Here is a 13,312-nt window from a genome sequence, read left to right as displayed (position 1 = left end):
CACCACACCCCGGCGCAGTATAATTTAATCTGCAACAAAGGAAGTCTGCCAGCCTCAGAACTGATTCCTTCATGTGAATCAGCTTCTACCTGCTGCCCGCACCTTTTACCCATTGATATCTGACGCACAGATGCTGGAACAAATGAGGATTAATCTGCTTTATTTGTGAACCAAAGTTATGCAAAACTGCAACTGCAATCAGTCTGTGTGTGTGTGTGCGTTTGGGTGTATAGGAGTGTGAATGAGTAACAAATGAGCGGATAGTGAGAAACAGAGAGAAGGACAGACGAACAAACAGAGGGATGGACAAACAGCCACGGCACAAATAAAAAGGAATAGAGAAAATGAGAAAGCTAATCTTGTTTGGGTGGAGATGTGAGCAGTAAAGAGAAAGGTGTTGGCAGAGAGGAAAGCCCACATGGCGACAATAGCAGATGTTCTGTACCATGTTTTTGTCTCACAGCAGCTGATTCTATTACAATGAAGGGCACTGAGCTGGGACTTGATTACTTTGTGTATGTGTGTGTAAGAGAGCGAGAAAGAGAACGATAGAGCCAGAGAGAAAGAGTAGGTGGTCTGTGGTTAATATTGGCATGTAGAGAGGGAGTGTAAAGCTTAGCAGAAGGCTCCCACAGTCTGAGTCCACCCACAGGATCTAACCACTGGTCAGCGTTGACCTGTGACCCCACTGCTAATGTCACTCCAGGGACAATCAAACTTTGCCTTGTTTATCTCAGGGATTTAATTAAATAAAGCTCTTGTCAATCAAACTAGATAAACGGGTGAATAGGGTGAAGCTCAACCTCTGATACACATGGCAAGTTTAGCTGCCTTTTAAACATTTAAAAGATGCTGATATTACTGTGTTATCCCCAAAGCATTAGACTCATTATGCACTGATAACCCTAACCATCAAGGTTTTCTTGGTATATATAATTTAAGAAACAATCCCACTAAACCAGTAAAAACTACAGTAAAGATTTCAGACATACAGCTAAAATGTTTCCCTAGTCCAGTGTCAGAATGTAGCGGCTAACAGAAAATAAAGTATTTTTTAATGAGAAACGTCAAGCTGAAAATTATTGCTCCACATCATAATATAATGATGTTCCTAATTAGCTTGACAGAAAATGGTGCTTACTAACAACAACAGTGTAGCGCTTGACAGCATTACTTCCCATTCCACATTAATAAAAAAAAAAAGGGCAGTGTTACCAAGTCACAGTTATTAGTTATTTAGTTAATAGTTATTTAGTTATTAGTTATTATGTTATTAGTTGTAGTCTGGCAGCTCTGCTCCTCCAGCTCTTTATTGATTAATCAATGAGCACGTGCCCCGCTTGGGCCGTGACTCTTTGTGTGAGCGTGTGAAAATGTGGACATGCAAAGGATTCATCGATCTAGTTTTCTCACTGGCCACCAGCGCACAGCGAGTACATAAGATACGCTTCGTCCAAGTTCCATCACTGTAGCATGTCATGTTATTTTTTTCCATGTTGTCACCTGACAAGGCTGTACGCTTAGGTCAGATTGTACTGTATATGGATTACTGTTCACTGTGGATGGGCATTGCAGCGAGCCAGTTTCATCATAGAAAAAGAATGCAAAGGGATGTCAGACAGCGTTTAGGTCCAGATGGTCTGCATAATACATTATGATGAGCAGGGGGAGCGGGGTCAGCGAGGAGAGGTGTTACTTTACTGTAAATATGAAACCAAGCAGGGCACCGGTTCCCCCGAACAAGACAGCAAACATGAATCCCCTCATGTGTAGTTTACTTCACCAAAGAAAAACAAATCTCTGCTTGTTCCACACGTGCTGTAATACGAACTTCTGTCAGGAGACAGTTATCTGGAGCGAGGCTGCGGCGTCAGGAACTTGAACCTGAATAATAGGTGGAAAACTGGGTCTTGTGTTGCTTGGCTGAGTCTCACTGCTACTGAGCGAGAGGAGTTAGTGATATTGAGATGGAAACCAGTGAAATGTGATCCAGGTCCAGATCAGGAGCGGTCAGTCACAGATCACGACGACAACAACGGCAGCAGCAACCACAACAGAGTGACTGCAAGCCACAGCTGATCCGTACACACACACCTGTACAGGTTTTTAGGTCGAGCTAAATCAGGTCGACTGATTATGTTGTTTAATACAGTGGTTCTCAACCTTTTTGGCTTGTGCTAGAGGCTGAAAACTATTCAGAATTTATAAGAAAAAAAGCAAAAATTTGAGAAAAATCTGAAAAAATACACTTGATAATCAATTTGTATAATAGAAATATGTTTTTTTCCTATCCCGTAAATCATGTCGGGACCCCCCAAAATTATCTTGCAACCTCCTGGGGGGTCCCGAGCCCCAGGTTGCGAACCACTGGTTTAATAGACCGTATTAACAAGCACTTCAATCCCTCATGTTTGTTTTCCTTCTACCTTCTGTTACAGGTCAGCATACGATTTCTCTACGGGACCTTTAACACTTCCCGTCTCTAGTCCTTGTCCTTCTCTCCGGCTGGACAGGGGGGGCAGGAAGCAAATGAAACCCTTGTCAAGCGATTGTTGATTGGGGTTTGGGGTTGTTTGAGCTGACTCATTGCAGCAACACGGGGGAATAATGTGACGCCTCCATGTTAAATCGTAACAGCTAGGAAGGGAACAAACCACTGTGTTTGAGCAGCCAGGCACATGAATCTGACAATGTCATCTCCCCTCGGTAATGGCTGGGTCAGATGGGTAATGCGTCAGCTGGGTAATGACATGTGGTGTGTGTGTGTGTGTGTGTGTGTGTGTGTGTGTGTGTGTGTGTTTAGGTACTTGTTCCTCCTCCTGGCTACGAGAGCGGCCCAGCGTCCAAAGAGATTATAACTGTGGGGAAGTGAGTGACAGCATTGCTCTCTCTGGCATTTGCTCTTTCTGGGCTACGTCGCCTTTAAAGCCCGTTTTTCATTTACACCACAGTAACACACTGGGCAACTGCCAGCTTTTCCATACTTTCTTCATCTCCCCTCTCATTTTTTTTCCACTCAAATTCTTCATCTCTCTCTCTCTCTCTCTCCCTCTCTCTCTCTCTCTCTCTCTCACATACTTTCTCAGTGTCTCCCTTCCTTTTTCCAGTATTCCTCTCCCTCTCTCTATCTCTCCCATACAAACACAGCACCAACTCTCCATACGACGCCCACACATTGATCCATTAAGCCGCCGCTCTTACTTCACGCCTCCTAATTTCCTGCGCAAATAACCTTCATCGTGACAAAGGCTCTCCCTCTTCTTCTACGCTCCCCGTCTTCCCCTTCAAAACACTAACCTGAGAAACTCTCTTTGGTTTATTTGCAAACTTTAATTAGTTTTCCCCATAGGCATTTGATCCGTCGCCACTGAAAACACCGTTTTCCCATCTGGAGAATAAAGGAAATGGGGCCTTCACTGCTCGATAAAATGCTATGGATGAATAAGGTGATATATATGTCTAATTGTACGTATTTATGAATTAACATGTAGATAGATAGATAGATAGATAGATAGATAGATAGATAGTAGGGATGGGATGATATGCTAATCTCATGATGAATCACGGGTTCACGATTCGATACAACCACAATACGATGTAAAAAAATAAAAGTCCAATGACAACAAAGTCTGACTGCAGAATTATGTTTATTTCTGAGCCACAAATCTTTCTAGCAATGGCACTGGCTTGCTAGAATGTAAACAACAATTTAAAAATGTCATTACAAAGTGCAAATAATATAATTTGAAATTGTGATGGTCAAGCCGTCTCATTTGTGACTACTACAGCAGAATAAAATGGAGCTAATATAGCGATTGATTTTCTGCTCCATGATATGTATTGTCACATTTTTGTATTGCGATATATTGAATTTTTTTTAGATAGATAGATAGATAGATAGATAGATAGATAGATAGATAGATAGACAGATAGTCCTGTCCAGTCCTGCTCTTGCAATGGATGGAGATAAAGGCAATGGCACGGATTAATGCATAAAAGATTAGTATAGCTGAACATTTTAGATTTATCTACCCATCTACAACAGGGGTGTTGAGGGTACAGAAGAACATGAACTATTTTTGGTAGCATCCAATTCATAAATGTTCAACTCACTTGGAGCACTGAGGCCTAACTCTGCCCTGCAGAGACGTCTGCTCACCCTGCATCTGCTAATCCCTGCCCAAACATCTGGGAATTTAGAGGACCAAATACATTTGTAACTGATGCACTTCATACCGTCCTGTGTGGCTTTGAAATAAACCTTTTCCTTATCACAGGATGTCTCGGAAAAACAGCTATCTGTAGTGTACAGTCAAGGCTTTAACTAGAATAAGTCATATCCTGAACAGATGCAGCAGTGATGTAACGTCTCACATGGTCGCATGCCGTATCCCAACAGCCCTGCAAAAAAAAAAAACCTGCATCTCCAAAAATGTCACTTTTCTTCAACTTTTCTTGAACTGACTCTCTCCAGCTGACATTTTCCCCCATGTAGTTTGACATTTTATAATGCACTCTCAATGGTTTAATGGTTTGTGAGACATTTTCAACACGTGGCAGACAGTGTCAGCTGTCAATTATAATGTTAAAATGGATAAATGGAGTATGAATAGAAATGCAAGGTCTTTACAGGCAACGGTGATCATATCCTGTGTGTGTGTGTGTGTGTGTGTGTGTGTGTGTGTGTGTGTGTGTGTGTGTAAGAGGTGCCATATAGGATGCAATTGAAACTTTTCCTTATGAATAGACATAGTTTACATACAAGAGATGTTTACACATTTAAATGCAATGAAATACTCGCATACACTACTGACACACTGACACTGTGTGTGTGTGTGTGTGTAACTGTGTGCATTATGTGTTTATGAAGGGATTTGTGACTCCACAGTCCCTAAATGTGGGTTTTCCACCACAAATCTGCCAGCAGGATCTGTCCACTAGTCAACCTTGACCTGTGACCCCCAGATTAAAGTCCCTCTGGGGTCAATCAATCAAAATTGTCATGTTTATCTCAAGGATTTAATAGCGCAGATTAGTGGATGTTAATCAAATGAGATTACACTCTCATTCACAGTGAATATCAGCTTCTCTTGATAATCCCTTGAATTTGGCTTCCTTGATTTAAAGCATTTAAAGGATCTTGAAAGTAAGTTGTCTATCCCCCAAAGGTTGTTGCAGGATATCATACTGATTGATTTCCTGTAATAGTATCTTACATTGCTGCATGTTCCATCTGCACTATGTACTGTAAGAAAAATATATTGTTTACAAGGCAGATACAGTAAAATCCTTTGAGCTCTGCATATGGAATTTATTTTTTTTTACATTAAATAGCAACGTAAAAGCTGCCCGAGAAATTATTAGCTCTTTCAACTCTGCACCGTAAATTATATTTCACCCTCTATCAACCACAGATAACTCTCCCATTCATTCTCCAGCATAAAGTTGGACGTTTATTTAATAAGCCATTTGCAGCAAGGGCCTGCAATCAATATCCCGGCATCAGTCAGTACTCAATCAGAGCATTTTTATGTACTGGTGAAACGAAACCACAGCCCTCCGCCCTCCTCAAGAAGGACACCCGCTTTAATGAACAAAAGCTACATACTGCACACAGCATTCAACCCATGTAATGAATTAAAACGTTACTTTCCAGAATGATGGAGCAGAATAAGAGCAAAGAGCAGCCTTGGTAGAAATAGCTTAAGGTTCACACTGAATAGGCTTCTTAGTTAAGTCGGATGGTTCTTATGATTAAGTGCTGGTTTGTTCATTTAACCACTGTTAATCTTTACTCTTATTTTGGAGATTTAAAATGATTCTGATGTGTGATAGTGTAGTCTCACAGTAAGACAGTAAGACAAGTAAGACAATGTGCTGTTTGATTAGTTCATGGGTTTAGAGAATCTTCCTGCTCAAACTGGAGCAGAAGTACAACTTTCTAAATCCAGAAATCTGTCAGTGAGGGATGACACAACGCTCTTTACATTAAAACACAATGTAATCAAAAGGTAGACAAACTTAACAAGATGATACTAATTCCACCACTATAGTTGTTCTAACTTGTATGGATAAATTTGATGCTATTGTGCCTATATGTGGAGCAGATAACTGCATTGAAAAAGTGAACAGGAGATGTTGAACTTTATGTAGCAACCATAAACTGAAATCAACTCTGTCAAAAAGACTGACAGTTGAGATCTGAATTATAGAGTCAACCTACACTGACAACTTAGATTACTGTACTTTTCATTTTAGTTTTCTTACATGCAAAGAGTTCCAGGTAGAACCATGCAGACAAGTTTCCCCATGAAAAAGGGTTTTAAAGTCGCTCTTATAAGGGCGCCCAAAAATCAGGAAGGGCTGAAATCCCCATAAAGACACAAAGTAGAACTATAATTTACAGTGAAGAGAGAGGATGAGTAAATAGGAAATATCCAAGTTAAGTAACTAAATCATTACAGTCCTGCACACTACGTAAGACAAAAACCTCAATGCTTATTGGCATTCATTGAAACTGCTGTAGGCCTCTACTCTTCCCATGTTGGATTACAATAATCAGTGATTTACATAATAAAACTATTACATTGCTTCCATCAACCCACTCCTGACCTTGCTGATCCCTTTTGGATTTGATAATAATTCTGCTTGCAATTTGCCAAATCAATTAAATACAGCATATGAGTTAATCTCATATATCCAGTGGTTCAGTTACATTTTGTCACAAGAACAAATAAACGCCTACAGATGAATGGTAATAAGCTCAGTGCTCTATTGAATTTTTACAAATTAAGTTTGCTCAGCCTTCATCTGCAGTAAATCTGATGAATGAGTCAGAAATCACTATAATATAATTCAGCCTTTTTCATTATGGATGACGCATTAATTTTACGCAGACTTTTATGTAATAAACCGTCTTTCTCTAGGAACAAGGTGGGCGTAATATTTGTAGTCTACCCCTCATAATATTAGCATATTGCTGTTCATCATCAATCATTGATTAGCTGCGCCTCTGTATACAGTGGATCAAACATACATACAGTATTTATGGCCCTTATAATGCCTTTTAACTTCGCTTAAACAATGAAAATGACAAAGATTGATTAGTGAAATTAATGCATTGTATTTCATTTTACTTATCCAAAGATCGTTCTATTTTTTCTTAAGTTTCCAGCAATGTATTTCCACTGTATTGTTCAGTAACACAGTCTTTGCTGTTAACAGGTCTGGTGTGCAGCAGATGTTGTTTCTGGACGACGTTGGCAGGTCAGGTAATGGAACTATGGAACTACGCTCTCCATGTAGCAATTTCTAATGAATGGCCATTAGTATTGTAGAAACATGATATGCTTGCACTGGCAGTTTCAGTCCCCGACACCCCCACTCCCTCCCCCGCCACCATCTCTCTCTCTGTCTCTCTCTCTCTCTCGGTCTCTCTCTCGGTCTCTCTCTCTCCCTCTGCTGCTCTATGACTCTGGGACACTGAATCACACTTTGACAGCAACATAGCATCTACTGCTCTGCTCATTACAGACACGTACACACACACACACACACACACACACACACACAAAACCCACCCACTGTCCTCTCCCTCCCTCTCTCTCCCTCCCTCTTTCTGCTCTCCGCTGCTGACCACAATGTGTTCTCATTAAAGCTGAACAAATGAGGAGGAGCGCAACATCTTTTTTTATGAGTGGCCAGAGGGAGCAGCACCAATCACAGGCCAGGCAGGCCTGACATTACACTTCTATTACCCAGAGACCACCAGAGGGCCATTCAAAACTTCAGCCGCTGGACTTGCTTCACTGGCCAGACCACATAAAACAAAGTTGTAAGTGTGAACAAGTACAGTCATGAACAAGTATAAATATGTTTTGTGTTAGAGTGAACTATACTATAGGTTTACTTTAGTAGCCGATATTTTGTGCCACTATTCAATATCTTTAAATTTGAAAATTTTTATGCAAAAAATGACTCTTGTCAAGGTGGAAAAGTCTCTGAAACAGCATTTAGACCATCATGGGACACTAAAACGCTCCATTGAAGCCCATAGTAATGAAATTCTTTTAGGTGGATTAGCAGCTCCTTAAAGCAGGATCACCTACTGCACCTATTCAATGGTAGGGGAAATCATTATTGGAAAATTAAATTAATAAATGCAACGTGCAAAGAAAATCAAATCTCCTTACAGGTTTGAAGGACTTTATTTATGTAGGTTAGTGATATATTGATATATTGGTCTAACCCTAGAGCATATACATGTTTGCATGAAACATTTTTTACATGTGCATATACTGACAATATATTGTGTACCTACCTACATTCCCACCAGCCTATACTATACTTCTCTAATACTCGTCTGATTACTTGAATCTGCTACCAGACTGGGTGTCAGTGTCTTGTGAAGCAGATGGTTTGTGCCGCCCTGGTCACTATGGTGCAGGACAGGCTCTGGTATATAAAGACTCAGCGGTCCCTCGCTGCGGACGGCTAACAAGGAGGGGGGCAGCCAGGGAAACTGGAACATCTGCCGAGGGGAGGACAGGTAGCGGAGCTGGCACTGGCTATCCTGCCTCCGCCGGCTATCAGACACACAATCAGACCCTCGCAGACAGATGGAGCGACCCGGCTCGGCAGCGCGGCGTTGCTGCCGGGCTCGCGTCAGGCGTCAGTTGGTCAAGTTGGCTGCTCAGAGCGTTGTCTGCCTATTTGTCCGTCTGTCTCTCTGTGTCTCGGTCTACATGGCTTTTGTGTCAGTGTTTCTCGGATCACTGCAAGTCATTATCTAGTATTTAGCATAATAATGACAGGACACCCTATACAGTATAAAACACTGGTGAGTAGTATAACCTCTCACGTCCTGCTGTCCTTCTGCCATATGCGCATATCCCCGCACATTCATTAGACTCTGCAATTAAAGTGAATCTGTCATTCTGATGACATTAAAGAAAGAAAAAGCTCCACTGTCTACTGAACTTTGCAATTAGAGCGTCTTTATTGAGAACAATGGTTCAGTACTGGAACCTTCATCGGGTGATATTTCAAAATCAAAATAACCTGATGGAGCTCCTAATACTGAGATGCTTTTCTCAATAAAGATGCTTTAATTGCAAAGTTCAGTAGACAGTTTTTCTTTCTTTAGCTGTCACCCTACAGTCTTCTCCTACGCACCTGCTACTCAGGCGTGCAAAAGCTCTACGGTTTGATATTCTCATTCCTCTGACATCACGCTTTACTCATGAGCGGGAAGGAAGGGAGGCGTCATCAACCGTACCTACGATCATGTGGTTGCAGACGTCGCAGAAGGTGGGCTTCTTGAAGATGTGCTCCATGAAGCAGTGTCCCGCCGAGTCTAGCTGGAGCGGGTTGCGCGACGGGGAGCGCGACGAGGGAGGAGGGGCGCAGGGGATGGCCGGAGGGACCGGCGGAATGGGCAGGTTGGTGGAGTGCGGCGGGGCCATCCCGATGCTGCAGAGATGGCCCGTGCTGCTGCTCACATCGGACAGCAGCTCCGTCTTGTTGTCGCTGCTGGTTCGGAAGAAGTTGTCGGCGCTCTTGCTGCGGATGCTCTTGGTCTTGAAGGACAAGGAGCGCTTCAGTCTCTGCAGCTGGAAGAGGAGAGAGAGGAGAGAAGGAGTCGAAGGAGCAAGGGAGAAAAAAGAGAAAAAGACAGAATAGAGGGATGTAGGATGAGAGAATAAATGAAGAGAGAGAATAAACAAAGTATAAGTGACAAAAACCTCTGCAAGACAGACAGGAGAGAGTGAAATGTTAAGTGAATCCATTCCTGTAATAAGCTACTTGAATTACTAGCTTTCAGAGCCTCTGGTTAAAATCATCACCTAAATGTCTTAGGCAATGCTTCAATTCCTTTGTTTCCAGCTAACTCTATTCCTGCTGTACAGCAGCGGCCGATAAAAAGACCATTGCTAGGGGCAACTTGTCATTGTTCAGTGGAAAACCTTAGAGGTTCCCCACCTGGAAGGTAATGTAATTTCCGAGGTTAGAGCGATGCATCACATCAGAACTATTTCTAACACGCTGGGTTGCCATGTCTGGCCGCGGCCTCCATCAATCTCATTAGGGTCCTTTTTACAAAAACGCTATTTATAAAGCTACACCAGTGACAACTCCTAATTTACCCTCTCAGTGTGTGCTTCCTCTTCTGTGTTGGAACCCAGTTAATTTTAGATTCAATTATACAATAACAAATCTCCCAGCTACTATAATGTAATTTTATGGTGCTGGTTTGTGTCCAGTCTGTGCCTGGAGATATCTGATTGAAGAAACAGATCTTTATGTTTTTAAGTAATTGATGAGTAGGGAAAGAACTCCTAATGATCCATTATGTCCTATTACACAGCAGGGGCCTGCCTGTATAATTGGAAATAAACACCTGGGTGGATTTACTGTTGTTCTGCCAGTTGCTCAAGGTTGATCCGTCCTCTCCCTGAACATGATATTGACAATGGCTTTTAAGTTCATTAACTACAGAGCATTAGCTATACACACACACACACACACACACATACTCATGCTTGCTGACGTACACACACATATGCCTGCATATGCACACACATGAATACACAGACGCACAGACTTAACAGTTGATGTGTTAGTGTTTGACAGATATTCTTATCAAATTAGTTAAATAAACAGAGATATTCAAAGGTGAATTAGCATTATGTATGTTGTTTGCTATGGATATTTTGTATGACATGCATGAGCACATTTTTCAGAGCGCTTAATACATCATTGCAGTTATGGAGGCACCATTGCATGCATGTGAGTGTTTGGGATGATGAAGATCTATTGATTCTACGGGTCAATCTGGAAACAATCAATTTGGACCCCTCCTCTTCTCTACCACTACCACCCACACACAGGAGGGCACACACACACGCACACAGACACACACAAACATGCAGTAACATAAACATACAAACACACATATATTATCCTCTCGCAAGTCTTTCATACATCCTAAACAGCAAAAGAAAAAATACAGTTGGCTCTAGATCACTCACTTATATCTATAGTATCAGATACTGTATAGCTGTGTGCACATTTTGTGTGTGTTGTACTTATCTACAAAGACTACAATGGCAAAAGGGTACAATGCTCCTTTCCTCAAGGCTGAAACTCAACACTTGAGTTTGATATGCTTCAGGGAAAACGAACGCTCAGAGAGAAATCAGACAGCAGTGTGAGGGATTGTGTGCATGCATCCAAGAGCTCATGCTGTTGTTGATGGCACTAAATCTATCAGCTATGTTCTGTCATTAAGCAGGGAGGGTTAATGGGAATCGGAGAGGTAATGCAGAAAAAGCCTAATTTGCCCACAACACTAACATGAATCATATAAATGTATCGGTGCAGCTTACAGTAAACAGGCCTTGGAACAAAGAGTATCCTCTGGAAGTTATAGGGTGATGATCGATTTCATCTTAAATTTACGGTGTGCGACATTCATCTCAGTGGGTGATTTATAAAAGTTGTAATGCGAAACAACTTTTATCTTCATGTACATGCAGGTATGCTGTTATGATGAGCTGAAATCAGCAGTTACCGCTACTAGTTTGCACAAGAGTGGAGCTGTTCCTCACCTTGCGCTTGTGATGTTCAGGCCTCACAGTATTCTTAAAGGAGGAATAAAAACACAAACAGTATAATGGCAGACAGCCTAAATCTTTGGCTTTTCTTACTGTGTATTGCTTATACTATATATATCTACTTATTCAGTCTGAAAACTACAGGCAAAATCAAACACTTTCCTGTTTTTGTTTTTGTTTTTTTGAGGTCAGCTACTACTAACATCCCAAGATATTGGAAGCGGGTGAGGTTGTTTGCCAGAAGCCTTAAAATTCAGTGAAACATCAGCCAGGAGTCTCTTGAAATAGCAGCTAATAACCCAGTGACCACATCTGCCAACATAAGAGGCCAGGAGCGTTAAAGACACAAAGAAAGGAAAGAGGAAACTTAACTAACTGTCCGACAAAATAATGCAAATGTAAAAACGGAAACACTTTCTCTCTTTGTTATTTTAAAAAAGAACAAAAGGATGCGTGAGTCTCATCTGTCCCGCTGCCACACAGGAGCTTCGGGGGAAGCAAGGGAGAGTGGCTGTAACCATCTACTACCATGATGACTAGTCCAATATTTCACTGCTAATTGTAGTAGTCTGGGCAACATGTGACCCACATAGATGGCACTGGACTACAAAACGCCTGTGGCAGCCTGGATCTCTACCACACAGCCTAGTTTTGTCTGTCAGCCAGTAAAATATACATCCCATATGCCCCTTTCTTATTAATATTCTCATAATATCAATGCCCAATTGCTTTGTTTGACACTACAGTACACTATGAACATGATATAAAGCTATACAACAAGTATAAGACATACAAATCTTTCCATTCCCATCAGGCTATATTGGGTATCAATTAATTAAGGCTGCAATTAAGACTATTAATACATTGCTTAGGCTATATTCTGCTGATGTAGCCTACATTTCTGAACTGAACTGAAATACCACAAGGCCTAATGAACTGAACTGAGATAACTGTCACTTAACCGATCTTCCCTAAAGAAAAATCACTGTAATATTTCCATAAGATTCATACAAGGACCCATAGGGTGTGTGTGGTGCTCATTAGTGACCTTATCTTTATCTATACTTTATGGTAATTTAATAAGTGTCATTATATTATTCCTATAATATTCCCATATACGGACTTACAGTGTGTCTGTGGTACTACATACCCAGTTTACAGTGACATTATAATATATGGTATTATATATATATATGGTATTTTTGATCTACTATGGCATTACTATAGGATTTTCTGTGGTAGGCCTATAGTTTTTTGACTCGTTTTTTAAAGTTTTGCTGTGACGTCAGTAGCCTATAGTATGCTCCTTAGATTTATTAGGCTACAAGAGTTCTTTTTGAGGCGGACGAGTGCATGGGTAAGTAATAAACAAAGAGTGACAGTGTCAAAAAGGGGCATGTTGTAAGTTTGGTCGAACCAAAGTAAACAGCTGACCGCTGATTTTGTCGATTTTAATTCCATTTTTAAGCTGATAGAAATTTGTTCACCCTCCTCTATTAATAGGAGTTGGACTGGTGCAGAAAGCGATCACACAGCATATCCGGGCTAATGCTAAATAAGAAATAAAGACAGGACAGCCCTACCTTGGTTTCCTGCTGGCTGACGCTTATCGCCGGGGACTGGGGCGTCTCGTTCTGGTCCCGCTCGTCCTCTTTGCCCCCACTTTCGTCCTGAATCATGTTGGCCGGTGGGATCAT

The 13,312-nt window shown here is 41.4% G+C and overlaps 1 protein-coding gene across 1 annotated transcript in view; it reads right to left on the bottom strand.

Moving 5' to 3' along the window:
• Window positions 1-13,312, bottom strand: part of stac (SH3 and cysteine rich domain) — a 31,176-nt gene extending 17,864 nt beyond the window's left edge. The window contains exons 1-3 of the mRNA XM_071905442.2: window positions 13,199-13,312; window positions 11,610-11,642; window positions 9,278-9,611 (exon numbers count right to left, since the gene is read on the bottom strand). Coding sequence (XP_071761543.1) covers window positions 9,278-9,611; window positions 11,610-11,642; window positions 13,199-13,312 — 481 coding nt within the window. The remainder of the gene's footprint in view (window positions 1-9,277; window positions 9,612-11,609; window positions 11,643-13,198) is intronic.

This window comes from Centroberyx gerrardi, chromosome 17 (genome assembly GCF_048128805.1).
Source record: "Centroberyx gerrardi isolate f3 chromosome 17, fCenGer3.hap1.cur.20231027, whole genome shotgun sequence".
Taxonomy (NCBI): domain Eukaryota; kingdom Metazoa; phylum Chordata; class Actinopteri; order Beryciformes; family Berycidae; genus Centroberyx; species Centroberyx gerrardi.
This window is presented reverse-complemented; position numbering and strand designations above follow the sequence as displayed.